Genomic DNA, 25,663 nt, shown 5'->3' with positions numbered 1-25,663 from the left:
ACTAACACCAACTGAGGTTGACTTCACAAGAATAAAGCTTTTCAACCAAGGTCTGTAATCTCTCTGTTCATTATGCCCTATCTTTTCATTTAGTTTTCCACTTGGAAACTTTTTTTTTTTTTAGTTTTTCTATGTCTTCCAGAATGGCAGCTAACTAGTTCATGGTGAGTCACTGTCTGGAGCTCAAAGGACACATAGCCATCAATACTGGGAATCAGTAACCAACTACACTGCACTGCATAGCAGGGGCTCCTGAGAGCACAGATGTAGGACGACAGCAGAGAACTGCCCGAAGGATGCACTGCAGGAATAGGATGACACCAGAGTCCCAAGGTCACAAACACAAAGCACAGCATACCAATTAGTGGTCCCAACGGGAACACCTCTTCAGAAGCTAGCAGGAGCACATTTTAGGGCACAGCAAAAAGCATAACATGAAATATTCTGCATAGGATGGCAGCACAAAGGCAGCAAGAGAGTACAAAAGACAGTCACGAACCCTGCACAAACAAGATAAGAGGAAGAATGGAGAGAAAGGAACTGCAGCAATGCCATCCCCTTTGGGTAAGAACTCTGCTGCATACATGCCATGGTTCCTCACCATCTCTGGCACAGAAAGCTGCTCTTTGCTTTGCCATTTGCGACACTCTTGCCAGTGCAGCAGCCATTTCTCAAGGGTTGTCTTCTACTGTCACTGGACAGTAAGAGCAACGTACTGCATGTGCATGTGCTTTCTGTTCCAGCTTTCCTTCGTGACCAGATGATATTGCAACAAGCCATTCAAGATTCAAGGCAAGTCCTTGCTCCCTGCAAATATTTATACAGTGCAGAACAAGTGAGATTGAGAACACTCAGCAGCCTTAGGGGTTAGGAAGACAAATGGTGGTGGCCCAAGTTCTGTCCCTTCTCCAGGTTCTGGCAGGATACAAACACAGAGCAAAATTCATCTCATCCACGTTCAGATCTCTAATCTGGCACCAACAGGCTTTTTACACTCAGAGGAGAATAACAGGCCCCTTTAAAAAGAGGTTAATATGATGCTTTTAGGGTGAGATTAATCATCCTCCAGAAGCATCAGTTTCCTTTCACTGACTGGACAGAGTGTGCAGTCACACTGAACTTCCCAGTTCCTGAACCCAGAATAGATTCATCTCTATTAAAATGTTCCCAGATGTCTTCAGGTTGAAGCATTTCTTGAGAGCATCTATAGGATTGGGCTACATGAAGGAGATGAGCAGGAAAACCCCAAGGGTTCATCTGCTTACAGGTGCAATGCCTCCAGTCTGATGCCTGCAGCTGATGCAGCGTTGCAGTGATACAGCAGCTGAGCTGCAGCTCTGCCGACCAGAGACAGCCCGGGGGCTGAAGAGGCCGAAGGGGACCTGGTTCTGTGAGGGTCAGGACCTGCCCACCCAGTGTCCTGCTGAAACCAAAGCTGCTTTCACAGCCACTGCTGCTCCTGTGCCCTCATCCTTTGAAGAAGAGCACGAACGAGATGCTTGGAAAATTAAAAAAAATAATAATAAAGAGACAACTCAGTATTCCACAGGTTTGTAAGAACAAATACTTCCCAGTGCATCTAAGTAGCAAGTAATTGCTTATGTGTTTGCAAAAGCAGTATGCTGATAAAGTCCTTCTTTCTGAAGTTTGCATTCTTTTCACAGAACCTCTGTCCTCCTCCTGCTTTTCATGAGATGTGTGTTTGGGTGCATAGTGACAGCACTTCAGAGTTTGACACGAGCTGTCGGAGAAAAGTACTTCTTTCCAGCAGGGAGCGAACAGTTTCCCTCACAGTGTAATCCCTGCATGGATCATCACAGCTCCTTTCTTCCAGGTGTTGTGCCTGCAACACATCTGAGAATCAGAGAATCTGATGATGAACACTCACAAAAACATATTCAGACACCACACAAGGAGCCTTGCTCATTCAGACCTCTGCCAGTAACACTTCCATGGGACTAAAGCCCTCTCTTGTTATGGTGTTATTTTTGGCTTTCTAACATGAAAACAGATATTTGACATTATAATGCATTTTAATGCTTGGGTTAACCATATATTTTCAGTTGTATGCATTAAATAATTATTCTATTCAAGAGGAATTAAAAGACAGCCCTCATAAAAACAACAAAGTGAGGGGGCTTAGTGAGTGCCACCCCACCTACATCATGCCTTAATGTCAAAGTACTCTGTAACATCCTGAGTATTCTGAAGGGATGCTTAAGAGATGATAAAGAGAGAAAATGTTTAAAACTTACCCCACCACACAGCACAGCAGTGCTGGTAGAATCATAGAATCCTTAGAGTCAGAAGGGACCTCCGAAGGACATTTAGTTCAACTTCCCTGCAATGTGCAGGGACACCACAGCTAGATCAGGTTGCCCAGGACCTTTTTCAGCCTTGCCTTGAAAGTCTCCAGGGATGGGGCATCAACCTCAACACTAACTAACTTGTTCAGTGCCTCACCACCCTCACTGTAAAATATTTTTTCCTTATATCTAACCTAAATTTACCCTCCCTGAGCTTGAAGCCATTTCCCCTTGTTCTACCACCACAGATCCTGATAAGGAGTCTGCCCCCTTCTTTCCTGTAGCTCCCCTTTGGACAATGAAAGGCCACTATCAGGTCGCCTTGCAGCCTTCTCTTCTCCATGCTGAACAGCCCCAGCTCTCTCAGCCTGTCCTCATAGCAGAGGTGTTCCATTCCATGGATCATTTTTGTGGCCCTCCTCTGGACACACTCTATTAGGTCTGTGTCTCTCCCGTACTGAGGACTCCACATCTGGATACAGCACTCTAGGTGAGGCCTCATCAGTGCAGAGCAGAGTGGCTCTCCCTGCTGGCCATGCTGCTTTTGGTGCAGACCAGGACACAGTTGTCATTCTGAGCTATGAGGCACACTGCTGGTTGGTGTCCAGCTGCCATCCACCAGCACCCCAGGTCTTTTTTTGGCAGAGCTGTCTCAATCCTTTCATCTCCCAGCTTGCACTGGTGTATTGGTAGTGGATGTTGCCACAACCCGGGTGCAAGACCTTGCGCTTGGATTTGTTGAACTTCATGAGGTTCACATGGGCCCACTGATCCTGTCTAGGACCCTCTGAATGGCATCCCACCCCTTTGGTGTGCTGACCCCTTCACACCTCTTGGTGTCATCAGCAAATTTGCTGAGGATGCACTGTCGATGTCACTGACGAAGATAATTCAGTTGTGATATGCTGAGCATATGCCGAACCATGCCTATCCTGGAATTAACCCATCCAGGACCTTTTGTCTCACAAGAAGAAGGGAGATGACAGCACAACCAAGCAAAGTCTGCAGTATGGCATACTTACACCACTCAGTTTGATATTCAGTTGCTGCCATATAGGGTAGCTTTCAATTTCTTACATAGGTGATATGCTGAATAGCTGTGTTTGCAGCATACAGATTTTTGAGAATGGGAATTCAGGAGTTATTTCTTTTCCATAATCACTTTTACAAGGAACACAATTTTTATTTCCTTCTAATATTTCCCCTGTGGAAGAAAAAAGAAACACCTTTGAATTAAACTAACGCCAGTCGCTTATTGCTGGATGGCACAAAGAGAGACAGAAATTAAGGACTAACAATATTCTGAAACTAGCACGACCTTAAATTACAGGAGGTTAATAAATCACTTCAGATGTAAATTTCCATCTGCTCTCACCTTGAGTTCTGAATGCCTTCAATCAGGTGGCATAACGGAAACTGGCGATCAAAGGCTGCAACTGCAGGAGGAGCGAGCCTACAAGTGGGAGATGGCTGGGGCTGGAAGTCCAGGCACTTCCACAAAAAAGGCTTTGGAAATTCACTCCCTCAGGAACCTGTAAAGCCTAAGCAAGGGACAGAAGAGGTTTCAATATTTAACAAAAGACAAAAGTGCTTGTAAAGCCCAGCATGGCTGGGGGCTTCAGTGGTTCTGGTTGGGCACTCAGAGACAGCACGGAGATGGGAAGGGGAGGAAGAGGCTTTGGGAACATCACAAGATCTCAGCCCAGGTTCACACCAACGTGTGGGACGAGTTGTGACCAGCAGGGCTGTTCTGTAACACCACAACCTGGCAGGAAAACAGCTGATGGCATCAGAGCTCAGAGACCTGCATCCTGCAATACGGACACAGCCACAAAACCTAGAGAACCAGTGATAAACCGGTGGGGCTTTGCCTTGACAAGGAACCTGAGAGAAGCTGCAGCACCAGCATCCTAACACATTGCCCTGCACCAAATCTTCTTGAAAGCAGAGACAAGGCTCCAAAATCACTAACTGTGTAGTCCTCTTTAGCATGAGCACACACACAAAAAAAAAGACCCATGGTCATCAAAATCTAAAATTAAAGAGAGAGAGAGGGGCCAGTGCTCTGAAAATATAAGATAAGCAGTGATTCTAAGACTTTGATTTGAACATCTGGGAGGATTTTCAGACATAAATGTCAATTCTCAATCAGAGAAGAAACTCCAGAGCAGCAGTGCCCGCTTGGACACCGCCTGCCCCGCACAGAAGATGCACTCAGTGCTGCAGTGGAAGTGCTCATGTTCTGCTGAGCGTGTCCTCCTGCAGGCTCCTGCTCCCTGGGCAATTCCCAGCAGGGTGCAAGCCTGCTGACATAGTCCTGATTTTCCCCTGCTTTGTGATACTGTTTCTTACAAAACACACTCATTCTGGGAAAGTGATCTGGGGGTTCTTTTGTCTCTCCATGTTTAGGAAGATTCGAGAGGGGCAAAAATATTTTGGTTATATCTTTACAAGAATAATAAGTTTTATAAAGCTCTAAATCATATAAATCAGGGCAAATTCCCTATGAAATAAAACTGGCTCAACTAAAATTAAACATGAATGTCTGGTTGCGAGCACTGTGCCTGGCTCATGGGGGTGACACACAGCAGCTCTCCCTGTCCCATCCCAATGGCAGCCTGACCACTCTGCAGCCCTGCCACAGAATCATGGAGTCATTAAGGTTGGAAATGACCAGTAAGGTCATCTTGGCCATCAAGCCATCCCCACCACGCCTTCCAAACCATGTTCCTCAGTGCCACATCCACACGGTTCTTGAACACCTGGAGGGACGGTGACTCCCCCACCTCCCTGGGCAGCCTGTGCCAGTGCTTCACCACTCCTGAGAAGAAATCCAACCTGAATCACCCCGCGCACAGAGGAGCAGAGGCAGAGCCTGCTTTCCTGCTGCCTGTCACTCAGCTTGGACAGCACAAAGGACAATTTGGCCACGGTTTTACTTACCGTTTCCTTTTTTATACATGAAACAGAGCGTCCCAAATGCACACACGCACGCATCTCCATGCTGTTACATACGTTTAAGCCAACTTCTCGCAGAGGTGCTGAGGAGCTGCAGCACTTCAGCAGAGCTGTGCCTTCAAAACGCAGCTTTCAGTCCCCACCTGCAGGCGGGACGGAGCAGAGCGTCCTGCCGGAGCTGCGCCCTTGATGTCTCACCACGCAGAGCTTTTGGGGTCTGGTGCTGCAGTTCCTGCTATTCTGCTGTTCTGTAAGAGTGGCAGGCTGGGGTGAAAAGCACAAATTTGATACGTGCATATATGTGTGTTTTGGCAAAACGACAAAACGCAATCATTTTTAAATTGAGGAAAAAATGACTGAGTGCAAAGCACTCCTGCTGCAGTTTTCCTGATCTCACGCCAGACAGAAAATTCATTCTCACTAAAAGGAGAGAGCAAACTAGGCAAACAGCAGAGATGTACCCATCGTATGAGCACAATCAGATCAATTCCCCTATTTCCAGGGCACCAATGGGATATACACACTGGGAATTTGGGGATGGGGTGCAGCACCCCACGGTTCCCTCAAACTCGAGCACCCACCGAACCCGTCTGCACCATTTTGGCTGCCAGGTAAATTGCCACACAGACCCTAAGGCAGTGCAATCATAAGGGCACACTCCCTTCAGCAGAGGAAGCTCCAGGAATTCGAGGCTTTGATTAAAGTTCACCTTCAGCCCTCCCATGTGCGAGAGGCTTCCAGCAATAGCCAGGCCCCCTCCCTCGCCCGCTGACGGGCAGTCTGCTCATAACTGCAGGATTACTCGGAGTTGTCAAAAGTCATTTCAAACCCTACCAGCAGCAGTCTGGGAAGCATACTAACCCCCACTTCCAGCTAGCTGAGAGCTGCAGTTCCACTAGTTCTGAATGAAGATTACTCTGCCAGAAGTTTCTCTTCCTATTTTTGTTGTGGCACAGACCTTTAATTAATACATTTTCACAGCTGAAATAATGAGTTTTCTCTGTTGTATCTGTCTGATCATTTATCTTCTAAGAGAAATGAGAGTGATCGCTATTTTAATACACGGGCTTCACAATTCTTTATTTTTCCATTTCATTTACAATATCTGCAGAGATAAATCTAAACAAAACAAAACAAAAAGAAAACCCAACCCATTTCCATCACTCCAGCAGAACAGGATTAATTTTCTACAACAAAAGCGGATGGGAGCATCAGAAGCACTCACTCAAAATACGCTCACGGTGACTAATATCATGAATATGAAAAGCTATCTTTGCTGATTCCAAACTGCAGATGGATCTTGGCAGAAAGGAAGCCAAAGGAAATGAATGTAATAGCTGCAAAATATGTAAAGATGACACGGAGAGGAAAGTCTAGACAATGTGAGATGATTGCCATGCTTTCCTGTTTGGAATGAAGAACTCCGCTTTTGATTGTTCTGAGCTCGGTCTGCCGAATGCACATCACTCTCCCAACCCATATGGGCAAGTGCTTTGCCATATGTTTTAGTACACAGCATGAGTACCCGGAGATGCACTACTGCTGAAAATACAAAAAAATAAAATAAAAGCACCAACACATGAAGTGCTGCCTACAGATCAGAGTCAGGCTGCGGGCGCCTGAATGCAGCCCATCTCTCATCTTGGAATGTGACTGTACTGTGGCTGGTTATTAGTACCTGCAAAACCATACCTGCTGCAGTTTCAGGACACTAAGAGCATTTGCTTTTAGTCCAACATCCAGTAGTTTACTACTGCTTATCTCTTACTAGTGTCTTGAGCCAGCAAAAATTAACACTTAACATGTTCAGAAATGCACCGTAAAGAATAAACGATGCTCCAAGGCTGTAATTCAGAACATACTGCCCGTAACTCCAAGCAGCTGCTGCACCCTGCAGCACAGTGTCTGGGCTTACGCTCACAACTGCATCCCAAGGTGCCTGGAAACAATTTCTCCATTAATACTCAAATTAGATGAGGAGCATTACAGGGAGTTGGCAATATTGCTTGTTGATCTCTGTCGTTTTTTATCTCTTGCTTTAGTTTGTATTCTGAGACAATGAGAATCTTCACAGTTTGAAAACATGAGTCTGTGTACAGAAGGAAATCTGAAATAGTCATGCAGCACCAAATTTTGGATAGCCTGCTGAGTAAAGAACAGAAACTGGTTTTCAAAGTAGAGGTTCAGTTATTACTTACCTGAAGCATTCATATTACTGCAAAATAAAAATCAGTAAAGAACTTCAGTTTTAAAAAATACATTACAAAGTAGAAATTCTGTGCTTTTAGAAACCGCTTTGTTAATGACTATTTGTGACATCCAGGACACGGCTCACAAAACCAACGCCATAACAGAGCACAGATCCCCTTTCTTACCTTTGTAAACCAGTGTTTGAGAGAATGATGGCTGCTAAGTTGTGGCTCTGGCTGAAGGTCTTTGAAAGTTAGTACAGTGTAGAACATCACACCTTCCCCTTGCTTCTTCCATCCTATTTTTCCCTGATTAGGAAAATCTACAGATTTCACAATGCCTGCCCTCTGATTCCTTCCCTGACCTCGGCTCCAACTCTCAAAGAAGGTGTGCATAAAAATGACCCCTGCACAGAGACACCCATGCAGAGCCTGGCACCAGAACTGGCTGACATGGCTATAATGTCACTGAGCTTCATGTTGCCAGGTGTGGAAAATTCAACACTATGGAAATTCCACAAGGGACTTCAAATCACAGAATCGTTAAGGTCATCTTGTCCAACCACCAACCCATTCCCACCACATCCCTCATTGCCACCACATCTCCACGGTTCTTGAACATCTCCAGGGACAGAGAATCCACCACTTCTCTGGGCAAACTGCGCCACTACCTCACCACTCCTGAGAAGAAATTGTTCCTAATATTCAACCTGAGCCACCCCTGGCACAACTTGAGGCTATTTCCTCTCATCCTATCACTGTTACCTGGGAGCAGAGGCTGCCTCCCAGCTGACCACAGCCTTCTTCCAGGCAGCTGTTAAGAGCAATAAAGTCACCTCTGAGCCTCCTCTTCTCCAAACTGAATCATCCCAGTTCCCTCGGCTGCTCCCTTGTAAGATGCGTGCTCCAGACTTCTTCCTCACTGAGGTACCAGGAATGTTTTTTCACATTCCAACTGTTAAATCTTCATTTTCTTGTCCTGCAGTGGCAGCCATTGGGTTTGTGGAGGTGGGCTGGGATCTCGCTGAGCTGAAGTCACAGCCACTGTAGGATGAGCTGGTTCAGGCCACCACATCTGGGGAAGGGAGGAGGCACTTCTCACTTCTCAGTGTACTCCCCAGCTGTGAGCTCCGGGTGTTAATTCCTTACCATCAGTGCTAACTTCAGCAGGGATCAACCTTATCTTCCATGAAACTAAAGAGTTGGGGTTTTTTTAATTATTTTTTTTTACAACTGGATCTGGAGAGTTACATTATTTTAAAGCACCAATAATTTGTGTTTTATTTCAAGCCCAGTCAAGAAAATTTGAAAGAGACTAAATATAAAGGTGATGGCAAAATCTATCTTGCTGGTCCCAATAGTGCATCCTTTGGCATTGTACTACTGGGCCCAGACAAAGGATGTTTGGAGGAATCTCATTATGCTCCTGAACACACTGAAATGTCTCTGATTAGCACGTACTCCATAGGCTTGGAAAATTAGTACTCCTTCAGAGCGTCACAGCAACAAGTGAAGCATCTGTTGCTCCCTCCAAGTTATAATAATTATTTTGCAATTATCCTTTGCATGTTTTGAATTCCTAATTTTTTATTTTTCTCCAAAAAGGAAGGATTTGTGGCATTACTGGAACGCACAGTGTGCAGATGTCTGTGACAAAGAAGAATGGGACATAGCAGCAGTCCCTTCCTGCTGTGATTCGCCACCTCAAGGCCAGCATTTTTGCCTGTCCATACTATTTGCATTCACTGTATTAATTCCACTCTGTACACAGTAAGAATTAGTCCCGTTTTGATAGCTTGGCTCCAGTCTACTCCAAGGTCAGTGCCAGTGACCACTGTTGCATGCAGCTCCACAGTGCACTGTCTGCAGCCAAAAAGGACTTCAGGCTGCATCCCCTCACTGCAGTGCAGCCGGATTGGTGCAGATGCTCGTGGCAGAAACAGCACCAAAACAAAACCACGCTAAAAGAAAACCATAACTGTGTTGGAATAGCAGAGCAGCAAACACAGCTGCACTCAGGGGAAGATGACATTGCTGACACAGTTCCATGAGCAGCAAAACAAGGCACAAACATGGCCACACTGTCACCAGCATGGGACTCAAGCACCAGCCTGTGGTGTCACAATGGGACTGTTGACTGACTTCTCAGAAGTTTGCCCTCCACGAGCTGGATTTTTCTGCATTATTGTTATCTGTCCAGCAAATGCTGCTTGGTCAGCTAGTGAGACCTGATAAGAGAACTTATAACTCAGCTGTAATACCGCAGCCTGAAGGTAAGGCAGGAGAGGCACAGGGTCTTGTCTCTGTTGCCTCTGCTCCTTTGGCAGTGGGTAACCAGATTCCAGGTGCCAGAAGGACACACAGCAGAATCCTCCCTGCAGAAACTGCTTCTGGGCAGGTTATAGAGCTTTGTGACATTGCATTTTCACCCTCATTTACACCCACATGCTATTCCAGCACTATCTATGTCTATTCACAGTGCTGTCACTCACCTGCCTGGTCCCAGCCAGTGGGCTGCACAGAGGTGGGCAGCTCACCAAAGGCAGTGCCCAGCTCAGAGTGAATACTTCCTGAGCACCAGTGCATGATACAGAAGTTGCATTTTGAAATCATTATTTCTAGAAGTAAGGAAAAGGAAAAATGAAAATGATGTTTTCAATTTCTGTGTCTGCTGAAGCAATTACACAGCTGTGGGTGTCAAAGGCTGCACTACAGAACAAAAGGTAATGGTAGGATTAATCTGTCCCCATTTAGGTCTCAAAGTTTCACTTCTGAATTCAAAGCACCCACGTCATTTCCTTTACACTCAAGAGGGAAGGAACCCTAGAACTGATGCCAGGATCAACTGGGAGCCTTGGGTCAAATCAACTTCCGTGTTTCAGATGCCTGGAACTCAGGTAGGTGAATCCTACACAGAACGTTCTGTACTCAGGAGCCCAGCCATGGGTATGCTGAGAGGGAGATGTGCAGCTGTTGGATGGTGACTTCCTTAATGTGACAGCTCCTACCCCTGACTGCTCTACTCAGCCCTCATCCCCATAAGAACTGCTGCAGAGACGGTTTAATGAAAGATCAGCTCGCTCCTTGACGTGCCCAAATAAAACAGCCCATTCCCCAAACACTCACAGATTCACCGCCAAGCCACCACCTAAGTTCCATGAGTTTAACCATAGTTTTCAATCAGGCAAATTACTCAGCTCCCAGCCATTCGTGGGTATGAGACAGTACAAGAGAAAAATACTTCCTTTAATTCACAAACACGTGTCTAAGGACTTGAGTTAGTTTGGATTGTGGCATTGCCAGGAGGCAGCCACCTAATCCCCGATAAAACTCATTACCACTCAGATTACGCACAGCGGGCAGGAGCTGTTTGTAAATAAGTGCTAAGCTAAGGCCCTGGGCAGCCCCTTTCCCCGCCCCTCCCTGACACAGCTCCGTGCCGCTCCCTCGGGCCCTGTCGCTGTCACACAGAGCAGAGCTCAGCGCTGCCCCTCCGCTCCCTGGGAGGGCTGCAGCCGCCATCAGGCCTCCCCTCAGTCTCCCCATGTTCAAATCGTCCAATAGGTTTATGTCCCTCTGATGTCGTGGCACCCACACCACACGCAGTGCAGGAGGTGAGGCCGCACAGCACAGAGTGGGACAGATGCTTAGACTGCACACAGAGCTTTCTACTGGAGGAGGCAGCTTTAAGGACTGTTAAAAATAGGGCACAACTTGAAACGAGGCAGTAAGCAGCAATGCATCAGTCACATTCTATCACCTTCAAGTCCCATAAGCAATTTTGGAAGGTACTAAGTTTCCAGACTAAATAAACTTCCTCTATGTCCAAGATACTTCCTGGCAACATCTTCAACTCTGTCACATTAAGGTGCCATCTAGAGATGAATGTTTAAAAGAGTGGCTCTCAGAAGATGCCAACTTCTCATCGTATAACCGTGTCTTTCATTACCCTCAGAAGGAAATTTTATTTGTAAACCATCCACAACATTTGGAGGAAGTTTAAAAGTGAGCAAACGAACACAAGTGCGTGATGCAATGTGACAGAGCTCTCATAGGGCAGGGAGATGCCACGGATGAAATATGGCCAAAGAATAAACTTCTGGAAGAAGAATAAAATAAAGGGTGTGGCTGAGCTGTTTGAAAACTTTAATGGAACCATTTTCCATTATATTATCATGTAACACATTAAGGAAGCATTTCACTTTAACTTCATGAAATACTTTGCTAATATTTATATTCTTACACGTGAGTATATTATATGACATTAAACAGTCAAAATGGGGATTAAAATTAATCCCTTAAACCCTTGTGAAATAGGGCTGAATCTGTTGCAATGTTTTTCAAATGGAAATGTTTATTTGGAATCTGCATCTCCAGTACTGTAAAAAAAAATCACTTTGCATTACTACAGGTGTCTGAAAGCTTCTGCTCTTGCAATAAAGTTCAATTTTGACAGCCACCACTTGCATTCCACATGCAACATTTCTCTCCCGAGTGTTTTAAATTAAACAGAACACATATTCATAAGCATGGACTTAAATCAGACTCAGAAATAAGCTGGGTGTTACTAAAGGATACAGTTCATTGCACTTCTTTTTTTCTCCTGTTTCACCATCAACCACAGCAAGCTTTATTCCACACCTGATCACACCTGCAGTTACAAAACACGTGGCAAACACAACCGTTAACATGCAAGATCTGCCATGTTTCTACTTGCCTCTATTTTCATCCTGGATTTTCCATACTGAAGGATACGATAAACCTCTCCCATTTTTAAGATAATGAATATATCTAATGGTAGCAAATAAAAGGTTTTTATTATTTTTAATTTCATTTCACACACATTTTACTCTTCCCAACTAACCATTGTTAGTGCAACAATCCAGCACAGTGATAGTTGCTGAGGTATATGTGGTTAAACTGATTTCCCACTGCAACACGTTCCACCTTTTTTTTTTTCCTGAAGGTACTGAATGCAGTACATTCACTGTTTAAGATTTTTCCTTTGAATGATTCCATTCCAAATTGAGGAGTGGTTCTGAAATAGTGACAAGCTGCAGAAAACAACAGCCTCATCTTCTATCCCCTAGAGAACTCCCGCTGTACTTTTTTCTTAAAACACATTTTGCTCCTAAGGTAAGTTCTGTGTAGGTCTGTGCCAGAATTTGGAAAAACCTGTGTATAAAATGTACTTAAATTTTTAAAAACAATCCCAACATCAGACAACAGAAAAAGAAGATACAGATCAGATGCAGCCGAAGTTTCCACATGAGAAACTAAAGATTGTATGTTCTTAAAGCTCCAGTAATACATTCTTTCAAAAACCAGAATGCACTTTGGTCATTAATAAACATTAGTACAGAGGCAAATAAAATACAAAATGCTTGTTTGTGTTGCTTTATATATAAAAATAGTTTTATACCACAGAAGTTTAAGATGCATTACTTTAAACGCTTAAAGATTGTGAAGATCAACACATATAGTGCAATGCCCCGACTCCTATAATCACTTGCCATTTGTCAGTATGAAGCTGTTATTTGGGAAACAAAATATAAGAATACTTGAGCCTGGGGATATTAATTCTCCTAACGTAAGCTACTTGAAACAAAATTCCCACTTATAAATTAATTATATGGGGCAAACATTCACAATGAGTCGATGTGAGCAGTCCGGGTGAGAGGCAGAGCCAGAAGGTGGGGGGAGGCTCACGCTCACTGGGAAAGCACAAGGGAATACCTCACACTGGGGAGGAGCAGGGGAAAGAAGATTCCTCTGAAGACACAGACGTGAGAATATGAGGCTTCTTTCATTCTGATGCCCACCAGAAGAACTTCTTTGCTGTTTAGCTGTTCTTAAACTTCAATGTGGTATGCATGGCATATACTATAGTGTACAATAGGAGAGCATCATGCTTACGCTCACTTATAGCACTCCTTCCACCAGTATGTCTTTTGCCTACTTAAATATTTAGCTTCAACATATAAGATATACTGCTCCATCGTTCACCATAATATATTCCAATTAGTATACATTTATATGTATATAAAGTTTCTCATTAAAAGTAACAATAAAAAGTGCAGATATTGAGCATGCACAGTCAGAGCTGCGCAGAACAGCCCAGTATTTCAAATAAATACAATATTTAATTTTTATCAAAATATCATACAGTATGGTAACCATTTACAATTATTGCTCTAATAAAAGTGTTAACAAAGAGCACTTGTTGACCTGTTATGTAATACCTTATTACTATCCCAGGATATTTAAACTGCAGCCTTTATCAGTTTAGAGCCTGGAATTATTCAAAACATTAAAAATTCCCACTTGTTTCTAATAGTAATATAAAATATTTCTGCTATCTGTCATACTGTATTGTCAGTACTTTATTTTTTATGTCCTCTCTATTGCAACCAAACACCTACTGATGTTCTGTCATCCTCATAAACTATTGATGCAAATAAAGAAATCCTAAGCCATGTTACCACACTTAAAACTCAAATGACTTCCTCACAGCACTACAGCAACTGAAAACATTCAACACTGGCTTCAGCTTTAACAACAAATACAGTAATTTAGTGTATTCAATTGCTAGGATTTCAAGTTGTCAGACACTTGGTTTTTGACCTTCCCAAATCTGATCCTTTCCAAAGCTAAACAAATATTTTTGAAAATAAAATAAAAATGTCAACTAAAATGACAATAAAATAGTGAGAAGATGAAATAAATACTAAGATTGCACAAGACAGTCAGATGTAAACACTTCAGTTTTCCAAACAACATCCTTGAAGAGGTTGTAGCATCTGAAATACAGATTCAGTGGCTGCTTTGAGGCAGTTTTGTCAATGAATGAGCTTTTCTATAACACTGTTGTAATCTTGTCATCTTTATATATTATCAAGATTTGATCTTCCAGAGCTGAAAAAATTAGAAAAATGTTAAATCAACAGTATTTCCAGTTCAGTTTCCATCTAGCAAAGTTGCAACACCACACCTATTTCTTACTGCACATGCTGCATACAGGATTTAATACAAAATAAATTCACATTCATTTACACGTAACAAAAAGAGTACACGTAAGCAAACTCAGTGGGCTAATTAAAGGCTTCATGCTACAAGTCTGTGCAAACTAAGGAGTCCCATAACCTGAATCTTGGAGTAATTTCCAGAGTTTGTAGAGTTCAGAGGCGTTTGGAAAGTATGACTTAATAAAACAGTCTCTAAGCCATGTTACACAGTCTTGTTTTTATCATCAGATACAGTAATACTGCATCTACTGTAGTACTTTACTGCAATACAAGACATAATAAAGATATAACAACAGCAAGGAACTCTAGAGAGAAATCAGATCTGGAATACAAGAACTTAAATAAGGTCTTCTACCCAGACATCTAAGTGACTCTGCATTTATGTCTAGGAGATCTTCATAATTGTGTGTCTACATAAAGACAGAACACTACAAAACCACAGAATATTTTAAGGGGGCTGCTTTGGCACATACATCACTATTCTTCTGATACAGCTTAAATTTCATAACCATTTTCAAAGAATAAATCTGCTAGCTAACACAGCTAAGAGTTAATTATTTTACAATATATGATTAACTATTGTAACATTCTGAACACTATGATAAAGAAAAAAAAAAGTTGGTTGGGATGTAGTTACCTTCAGATTAAATCCAAGCAGGTCACTGATGACACCAGAAACAGCAGACAGGATGACAACTTGGGTGATATTATAAAGGAGTGGATTCATTGTAAGCCCATATAACCTGAATGGACTGTCCAGTTCCTGTTAACATGAAACAATTATATCATTTAAAAAGAAGAAATTACACGATGCCTGTTTTTTGTTTTGTTTAAGTATCCGAAGAAGTATTTCCTCAATTTGAAACTACTTATGCTCTTGCCATTATTTACTTTAAAGCATCAAAATATACTGAGCTCTGAGAAAACAGTCATAATGTTTCAGTCATAATGAGCAGGTACAAGAAGTTTTGCTTTATGCAGCACGTTTTTAGTGTCAGATTTCTCTAGGTTTCTTATAGACCATCATTTACTTATAGACTATCATACCATCAATTATATGACTGACTCACATCTGTTTTGATAGCAGGATTACAACAGTTAACAAGCAGTATTCATATTAACAACCCACAATTTCATACTTTTGCTACAAAAAATAATACATTGCAGACTCCACACTGACTCACCAATGCTATGTGCACGAGGCATAAAAGAATTCATGCCCAGGACTTCTACTGTCTCAGTAAGACAGACAAATTGGCATAAAAAACATTATATGGAATTGCATACCTTATCTGTGTTCACACACGTACTGATTGTTATAAGATAGATTAGGAAGTCCCCAAGTCACAGTGGAGTAAAGCAATTCCCTGTTATTTTGCATATGAAAACATGAAAGAAAATAGCTAATGTGTTCACTGACTGCTCATCAACGGCATCTAAATAACCCTTGAAAAAATTAGAGGCTACCCATGTAGAACATCTGTCAGTTTGCTTGTAGAGCCAGGAAAGCAGAGAGCTAGTTCATCAGCCATCTTTTTAGAATCCTTATCATTTTCTAAGGATCACCTTCAGTGTTTAATTGAAGAAATAAATAGATAGGTAAAAGGAAAGAAAGATATTCCATAGTGGCACAAGACTACTTCACTACGATGAAAAATGAACAAAAACATCCTAATGCAATTCCCTTTCTTCTCTATTAATTTAGAGAATAACTAGTAATGAACATAGAAAATGAATATAAAGGATTAAAAAAAATACTAATGATCATTTAACTGCAAATATTTTTCACTTCCATTAGAAAGATGAAAGTGTTAGCCTAAATTAATCTGTAATGAACTTGAACAAAGACGCCGCTGCACTAGTTCTGTAATTCTTGGTGAGTGATTAAAGTCATCCATACTTTCCTGGCCTTGAAATACGTCAGAAAGAAGAAAATGTTTTAAATGTAATAGTGGATTATATTAAGTACAACCATCATCACCACTTTCAATTCCTCATCTTTGTCCTGTGTTACATCCTGGGTCTTGAACAAGGTTTTATAACACTTATTTTAATAAAAAAGTATTTCACACCTTTGAATCTTCTTCAAAACAAGGTGAAATAAGAACGAACAACCATCCTACTCAAATGTAATATGGTATTAAACTCTGCTGCAAATACAAAAGATAGAAAAAGCAAGATTCCAAGGAGAGTAGCAGAGAATTTCTCTTTAAGAAAAACACTTTCAGCTTGTGGATTCATCCCATCAACTTTGGGAGTAAAATAAAATACAGTAAGCTTACTCAATACTGTATCATTAATTATTATTATATAATTATCAGTAAAAGCTCTTAACAATCCAAAAAAAGCAAAATCAGAAGACAAGTCCATTAGTCCATTTAGCTTCTGAATATGAAATAATTCTGTTGATCACTAACTACTAAGAATTCATCTAATGGACATATTTGTAGGTTTGGAAATCCCACCTCACTTTTGGGCACATTCTCATAGAAACTAACAGGTGATGTGGGATTTGTGTTGTGAGATCCACCCCTCTATTGGAAAGATCATGTTGTTGACATGTTTCTGTAAATAGTAAAACGTGAAAAACAGTTTGAAAACAGCATGAAATGCAGGGAAAATATCAGAGTGAATCGTATCAAGAATTCAGCATCCTGTCAGCTACTTCTCACCCTATTTGCCCAGAGAACACCAACATTTCAGCTCATGAGATATCCCGAATGTGATGCATTTTGTCTAGAGTACTTCTCCAGGCTCCTGGAATCCACACCATCTATCTGCATCCACAGCACTTTTGACAAAACACTTCCACACGCCTCCTTCTTGGCATTTGTTCCAAAAACACCTCTTCAAAGCTCTATGGTCCCTCACTATGGCAAGAGATACCCTCAGTATTTGACTCATCCAAGCTCTCCATGACTCTGGTCAACAGCTCTCAATCCCTTTGTCAATCCTGAGTCTCAGGCTACTCAGCCAGTTGTTACTAGGAAGTCCCACGTACTTTTGTGAGATGAAGGAACAACCAACACTGTCAAAGTTGAGGTGGAGGGGTATTACCTGACTAGAGGACACTCCACATTTCAGCTACTAGCTAACAACGTGGGAATCGAAGGAGTAAGTGACTGGAGTTCAATGTGTGATAAGAACTTGCTGCCTCGTTCTAAAGTACAACTATATGCATAAATAAGTAATAAAATGTTAAAAATCTAAATGCTCTTGAATTATCTCGACTGCAGAGGAAAGGTACGCATGCACTGAAAGTTTTGCCTTACATTTACTGAATGATTATCCAACCATTATCTCTACAAGTGGAATAAGCATCAGTTGTGCGATACTCAAACATGGAGGGAAGTGTTTGTAGCACAGCTTTGAAAAGAATTTAAGGGGAAGAAAAGATTTGCAAATCATTTCTGAATGATCACATCACCATGCTATCTTTGACTATGAAATGAAAGAGCAGATTCCCTGAAGGGGAAATCAAAATGCAGTTGTTACATTTCCTCTTAACCCAAGAATAAATGAATCAGCAGCAGCATTTTAAGATCTTCACAGTAGCAGCAGAATGCATGACAAGATCTGAATACTGAAAGCTGAATAGTTTGAAATGCTAATCAGTACCAAGTTTTAAGAGGAATTATTTTTGTGGAAGAACACTACTAGAAATAGACATCAAGTTTCAAAATCAAATTGCATCATTTCTTGAGGGTTCCTCATCCTGTAAATCCTATAGCAGTTCTCTCACCCTACATTAAAGAACAGAACTTATTGCATGTAATAATTATTTGTAATTCACAACAATAGCAACATAAGAGATTAAAGAAGTATTAACAAGTAGCATCACTGTTACACTGACAGAGCAGATTTAAACCAAAGCATATTGCAGAAATAAATGATTCATTAAGCTTCCTGTTCTGCTTCTAAAGTTACAAATAATACAGTAAAACTGTTTTAAATTTTACCTTCAATAATTTAGTGGCAAGTTTTAAAACGTTGTTCACTAGTGTCAGTTCCTCCTTCTTATTAGGCTTTTTTTCCATTTTCAAGTACAAATTTATCTGATTTGAACAGAACACAAGCATCAACATGTATGCTGAATCTAAAGGAATTCATTTGAAAGCATTTACTTTGTTATTAAAGTCATTATTCAGTATACAAGATAGAACAGCAATGACATCCCTGCAAGCACAGAATTTTCTTCACTTTCTTCTCAATTTTTAAGGACAAACACTGGCTCAGTTCCATAGGAAAAGTCAATGTTTTGTGATACAGCATTTGACATTATTACAGGAACAATTTTAAAGTTAAATGTCATCTACAAATCAGACAAAAAGCACCACCTATGCAACGTCGGCATATTTTCTTCCCTTCTCTGATAATTGCTTGAGGTTTGCTGATTCATTTTCGAAGATGTTATACTTTAGTGTGCACAACTTATAGGCTTAACACACCCAGAAAATCTTTGTACTGACTGAAATGATAAAACATAATCCTGATAAGGTATTATTTCCTTAAAATATTTGTGTCACTGAATAGTTCATGAACACCTTTCAATGCAGAATATCCTCCTAGTGCCTTGAAAAATATGAAATAGTACTGAATTAAACTATTGCTGTAGAAGAACAGTGTATCAATCATTTCAATGATTCTGGAATTCAGACTTCTTTAGATCACTGCTTCTGAGAAAGTTATGAATACTATTTTTCTCTTGGAAATCCTGAAACTTCTGCTTTCATTCTCAATTGGTCTGATATTTATGCTAAACCTGAAGAAGTTTGGTGGGTTTTGTTTTGCTTTTTATTTGTTTAAATTGCAAAATCAAAAATTAAAAAAAAACCCTTTTATTTCAGTAGGACAACCATTGACAATACTAAAAAAACCCAGCATTATGTTGAAGTAGTCCTTCAAATAACAAACTTCTACCAAGTTACAGCAGCAAAGCTGCAGAAAGGAAGCACTGATACAGGGGTCTTGTTCTAAGGTGGTTACTGAATATTGCTGTGTCTCTCTGAGTTCACTGTAAGTTGCTTGCACAACGAAGTTAAAATCAATCACTAATACATTCAAGGCAAATTAAGCTCTCAATCTAGTTAATTCCAAAGTAATTTGTGTTTTTAGAAACAAAGGGATTTCAGACCTTAAATATGAAATCACGTTTTTTTAGCAATTCAAGCACTTCAAAACAGGAATCAATTAGGAATTCTTATTAAATAATAAAAAAAGTAGGAAACAAACCCTAGGAGGGTTACAAATCTGTTTCAACATTTAACTATGATTTTAATTAATTTAACAAAAACATCCACATTCAATTGCATCCTTTGAAAAATATGGGAATTTTGAATGCATACGTATCCACAGACACCCACATACCTACACTGAGGCTTGAAATTGGCAAGAAGATAACATGATTGGTGTCTTTCTTAGCAAAGAACGTCACAAATGGTTTACAAGACCCACTGAAAACATTTTCAGAAGGATTTGGAAAAATTACAAGCAGTACACGATCTAAAATGCCTTGGTCAAAAATGGTATGTCTTTTACTTTCAAATCACAACTCCAATTCATTAAATTCATAGGTTGAATGTAAAGCATAGTGAAGTGCTTGGCTGATGAAAAGAAGAATTGACAATTGCACCTCATCTGTTTGAATCTGAGGGCTAGCGTTTATTTGGTTGCTTTTCTGTTTGTTTGGGGTTTTTTTAATTATTGTTTTTTTTAATTGTGGTTGTTCTGAAACTTTGTTCTCTTTTCAGTATGCATCAAACCATTGCCTGATTCGCAAGGATACCAGTTCACATATACTTGCATAGATCATCATCTGTCAGACAACAGTTCAGGGTTAGACCCATAAAGGCTAAAATATCAGACTTTTATGCACCTGGCACAAGATGAAAGTAAATATAGTATGCTATCAAACCTGTACACATAACCACTCCAAAATGTTCTACCTAGTGTTCTGTATATCCTTTCCATTTTCTCAGAAACATTCTTATATTGAACTGTATTTTCCTTTTCATTTGAGGGAAATGAATTATAACAGGATAGGCTGGACTCAAGTACAAAGTTAAGTGATAACAGTTAAATTTTCATTTATCTAACATTCAGGGGACTCAGAGAGACTGTTGCTTTCAACTTCAGCTTTTAAACTGGCTTAACATGTTCAAGGGCTGACTCTCATAAAGGGTATAGTTTAAAAACCTATGAAAGCAAAGTAAAATCTAGAGTTTCTCTCTCATTTGCCTTGCTCTTTGCATTTTTTTTCAGTATTTATATAAATAGAAATTCAAGTCATAAGGATCTTGAAAAACTTGTTTCACTACACCACAATTAACTATGAAATTCAAACCATTTTAAGTCATCTAAAATGCACGCCTAAGATCTAACAGACAGATAATTTATTTAGATAGAAAACCATGTATCTGCACAACTTCTCACCTGCTCAGTAAGTAATATTGAGGTATTGCTGTATTTTTTACTGGTTTCAGATCCAAGAGTAACAAATCTCAACAGAAAAAGTGTTAGAGAAATGCACCAAATTACTAGCTCCCAATTGTAGTGACAATCAAGGAAGATCTCATGCATGTGAAGCAGCTGTAAGCAAAAGGGAAAAATTAAAACTGAGTACAGATTAACATTTATGTTGCAATATAAGAAAAGAATTATATATCTTCCCAACACCAAAAAATAATTTCCCAGTAATAAGCATACAGATTGTTTCCAAGCATCAAATATTTTAATCATAATTTAAAATCAAAATTGTATCAAAGATATTAAGACCAAGAAAAGGTTGAAAAGTGAAAAAGTTGAAAGTGAATTCAAAGACTTGATCAGAATTTAAACACCTTTTTTCGTAACAGAAAGTTGTATTACATTCTAAGACAATTTTAACCTACATTTTGCAATTTCAAAGATACCATGTGAGATGAAAAATAAACTATACCTTCAAATGTACTGAATTACATAGAAAATTTAATTCAAGTAGTGTTATTGCTGAATTACATTCTTATGAATGCATTCCAGAAGTAGTTCAGAAGCCTACCTGTATCCTGAAACAGAAGGTCAAGCACAGACTTCTTTCTAACAAGAAATCCTATTTAAGCATAGATGTGCTTCCGAAAAGATATTCCACTAGAGGGCAGGCTAATACAGCCAACAAATTCAGCAGCAATCTCAAATTGTAATGATCTTTGCAAAGCACATTTTGATGCAATATGTTAGAAAAAAACTCCTTTCAATTCCAAAACGGACAGTGAAAGAGGACAGATGAAAAACAAAACAGTAATAAGACCATGCCAGTAATTACACCATGTGTTTCTTTGTCTATTAAAGAGTGGTTTGGGGATAATATTCTAAAGTAAATAAAATGAATAAAACAAATGGAGCTTAATCTTCTGAAGAGCTCTAATAGCTGTTACTGATTTTTCACTGGGGTCTTTCATCTTAATAGAAACCATCAAATAAAAGGCAGTTTATTATTTTAACAACTACTGAAGTCATGCATGATTTCCTCACCTGCGCACAACAGATAAATACAACTGAGATAGTCAGTAGGAAGGCAGATGAAACTATTACATCAACCGAGCGCTGAGGACCTCGACGCTGCAAATAACAGAAATGCATATGTGAGCAGAAATCCTCCTAACCAGCTCTTACATTTAGTGCATCCAGCTATATTTACGCCTTGAACATGGTTTCCTCATAGCTTGCAATTCGGTAATCTAAGCTCCAAGCATCATATTAGCATTTAAAAATAACACTTCTTCCAAATACCCCCCAAAGGTCTTCGAGGTAATTCAGATGCAGACAATTCAAGATAGCTATGAAAAAAGAATATATATACACCACTTGTTTAGTAAGCTCTTTCATGATGAAAAGTAGTGAACTTGATACAGTGTCGGACTTTAATTCCCAATATCAAATTGGTGCTAATAAGATTTTGGACACTACCCTGCAATGGAATATCAAGACATAACTTCACACAGCTCCTCATTTTCATTACTTGTGCCTTTCTAATGTATAAAAATAATAGTTGTACATCACTCTGCCATCGAGGCAGAATAACATTACTCTCACATGACAGTTCCAAGAGAACAAGAAGGAAAACTTGGGAAGCAAATACACTGTGATGAGAGATTCAATGTCACTGTATGCAGTATTTCTTTGTTTTTAATTGCTTCCTGGTATAACAAAATGTTTCCACCCATTGGGCTTTTTCCATGCTTTTTCTAATTAGGGAATTAAGTACCTTCTGTTGCAATGAAACATGTACAAGTCACAATACGCATCTATTTCTCAACTTCGTTCTCATATTTATGTAATTAACAGTGTGTTTGGAGAACAGAGGGAGGTGTACATATGCAAGGGATAATCTTGAAACTCGGAGAAAGAGAAGGCTAATTACTGGGGAAAAAAATCAAGTGCAAGTTAGTACTGCAGCCATACATGATCCTATATACACAGTATTTTGCCTGTGTGGAAGTTGAGATGTGCACACACTCCAACCCATTTACTTACACTTAGAAATAACCAGGTAATATGTAAGTGTAATGTGGACAAACACTAAGCCAGTATGTGCCAGCAGCACCACTAGGAGAAGGCTAAGTTCCTCAGCTGCTTGTCTCCACTCCTTTACTTATGCAAATGTAGACCTCAAGGAGCTGCCCTGTCAACCAAGTAAACCAGTAGATGGAGGTAAAAATGACCGTCCTTCGCTGCTTATTTTTCAGTTTGTTCTGCACCTGCTTCTGACCACTGTCTGGATTTCTGTTTTGAACAACAGAATTACAGAGAAATTTCTTGTGGCATATGAGGAGGTGGAATACATAGGTGGTGAGGAAAGAAGGCAAGACAGTCCTCCATACATCAATATACGTAGTTTTTAAAGCATGAGAGCTATATTCTATTGCCCAAATGCTGTTATCCTTCTTTCTTCCCACACAGCAACATGTTACAGACCAGAAAGAAAAAAAGCCTGCCATGCTGTAGACACCAAAGTTTCATTACCTAACGTAGAGAGAAAAATGGAAAAATAGCTTGCGAACTCAAAAAATGAGCTAGTGTAATTCTTTTCACAAAAGGATCATCAAAATGATCTGGATTGAAAAGAGTATTAGAGGGATATGACTTGAGACATCTCATTATTTGAGTTGAACATACAGTAAAGAGAACACAATGTCTTACGTGTCATGGGCATAACCACGCTTCACATGGTACGTAAGCACTCAGCATAAATATGCACACAAGCTGCCTTGCTTCTTAAATTCCTTTTATGTTAATGACACTTACTAGTGGAGCTCTTACAGTGATTTATTGTCTGTGTTATAGCACAAGTGATGATTTACTCACGATATTCACCTGAGACACTTCTCTGCTCTAATTACTTAACACAAGACTCCTACTCTGAACACACTCATAATTCATAGCAAAGTGAAAAACACTCACCATCTGGCTGCTTGCTGATGCTTCTGGCCAGAAGTCAGCAAAAATAAAGTGGACTAGGCACACATGCACCACGAAGTGCACACACAGGACAATTCAGACTCAAATACCTACTTTTCATCAACAGCATATGGGATTTTTTTATATGAAAGTGGTAGCAAAAATTTATGTTATTTTACCTTTAGATAGGACCTGAGAGAAAGCCACATTTTTATATTCTGTACTTTCTTCAAACGGAAGTGAGGAACTTCTGACTTCCTTGCCCTTCTGGCAGATGTTAGATGACCAAAAAGTTTAGCAAAGAGAAGCCTCTGCAGAGAAGGAAAAAAACAATGTAGACATTAAGTTATTTCTGAGGGTGTTAAAAAGAAAATAGAGAAAAGGCTTCACTTAATTTATCAGTGTACAATGTATTCTGATAAAATAAAATGTATTAAATACTGTGCAGAAATAAGAGTTGTGTATTGCTAAAAAGAAGAGATACACTTAACAGTTTTAGAAGTCACTTTAATGTAATGAAAAACAAAATAGAGCTACATATTTTCTTCTTTCTTCAAATTTTCTTCAAATTTCAGACAACAGATCTGTAATACTAATTAAAACTTGGAAGAATATCAAATGAGGCAAACACTTGCATTAAATAGTGCTTAACCCAGAACTTTTTTTCAACAAAAATGGTAACTAAAGCAGTTCAATGCTATTCTACTGTACTAAATCCCTTCCTTTGGTTATAACATAAGAAAAGTACATCTTTTAATTTTTTTCAGGCTAGAAAGTAACTACACTAGGGAGCTAGTAAGAGTGTATCAGATAGCAAACTTGCTAGACTCTGGGACAGATGTGCAAGCAAAGCAGACAGCGCTGGGGCCTGGGCACAACTGTTTCCAATTATTCTCAATAATTTTTTGATTGAAACACTCTAGTGGAACAACCTAGAAATTCAGGAAGCATTTTTACCTCTTCTCAAGGAAAACTGAAGCAAACCAGGTCATGTCTAAGAACTAGCCAGTGAATGGAGGCAGAAATCTGAAATAAAAGTTTTTCCGTACAAAATGTTCTTCTTGAAGAAAAAAGTCTAGTTACAGAGCTTGAAGGACGCTTCAGTCCTTTGTACCTGGATCACCTCCTAAACTGTAATCCCACTGAAGTATTTGTAACTGTTGACCTACAAAATCTTGGGGCAACTAAGAACACAAGTTGAAAATGCCCACAAAACCAAGTGAAATGTAAAACTTAAAAAGTTAAAACCCCAGAAGAAATTATTTGTTTTGTTATAAAATAAACTAAGAGGTTTAGTCTATGTACCTGTTTGTAAGTTCTCTCTGCGACACACAGCAGGAAAAAGAAAATCCACACTAGAGACACACGGACCACAAAACTTATAATAACCATTGAGAGAACCAGTATGTCTCCATTTGATCCAAACGCTGTAATGCAAAGTTCAGTGGCAGAATGTGCAGCTAGCTGTTCCAAGTCTTTAGCTTGGGAAAGTCGAAATACAAATGGCATTAAACCCAAGATTAAAGATATGACGTTTCCAAAAATCTGATAACCAATTCCTGGTATATAGCTGTTCACCTAAAAGCAAAAGAAAACAAAGTACATTTCTCAGTTTGGAACTAATCTGGTCTTTATTAATGTCACTGTTTTACTATCGCAACAAACACTTTATAACGTCTTATGTTACACGAAACCTTTGCACTTTACTACTAAGAAAAGGAAATTGAATGTCTTCTGATTCCTCCTGTGT

At 39.9% G+C, this 25,663-nt stretch overlaps 2 protein-coding genes across 5 annotated transcripts in view; one reads left to right on the top strand and one right to left on the bottom strand.

Annotated features, from left to right (window-relative positions):
* Window positions 1-25,663, top strand: part of GSAP (gamma-secretase activating protein) — a 416,138-nt gene that overhangs the window by 134,462 nt on the left and 256,013 nt on the right. The window lies entirely within an intron of this gene.
* Window positions 12,941-25,663, bottom strand: part of PHTF2 (putative homeodomain transcription factor 2) — a 60,495-nt gene continuing 47,772 nt past the window's right edge. For all 4 annotated transcript variants that reach the window (XM_065743686.1, XM_065743689.1, XM_065743687.1 and 1 more), the window contains 7 exons: window positions 25,219-25,491; window positions 24,093-24,224; window positions 21,988-22,074; window positions 20,911-21,066; window positions 18,438-18,533; window positions 15,116-15,241; window positions 12,941-14,368 (listed from right to left, as the gene is read on the bottom strand). In XM_065743686.1, the coding sequence (XP_065599758.1) occupies window positions 14,348-14,368; window positions 15,116-15,241; window positions 18,438-18,533; window positions 20,911-21,066; window positions 21,988-22,074; window positions 24,093-24,224; window positions 25,219-25,491 (891 nt within the window). In that variant the 3' untranslated portion in view covers window positions 12,941-14,347. The remainder of the gene's footprint in view (window positions 14,369-15,115; window positions 15,242-18,437; window positions 18,534-20,910; window positions 21,067-21,987; window positions 22,075-24,092; window positions 24,225-25,218; window positions 25,492-25,663) is intronic.

This window comes from Cyrtonyx montezumae, unplaced genomic scaffold, assembly GCF_038088225.1.
Source record: "Cyrtonyx montezumae isolate F1298 unplaced genomic scaffold, pur_monq_1.0 scaffold_3, whole genome shotgun sequence".
Lineage (NCBI taxonomy): Eukaryota > Metazoa > Chordata > Aves > Galliformes > Odontophoridae > Cyrtonyx > Cyrtonyx montezumae.
The sequence above is the reverse complement of the archived record's forward strand: the minus strand, read 5'-3'. Positions and strand labels throughout refer to the sequence as shown.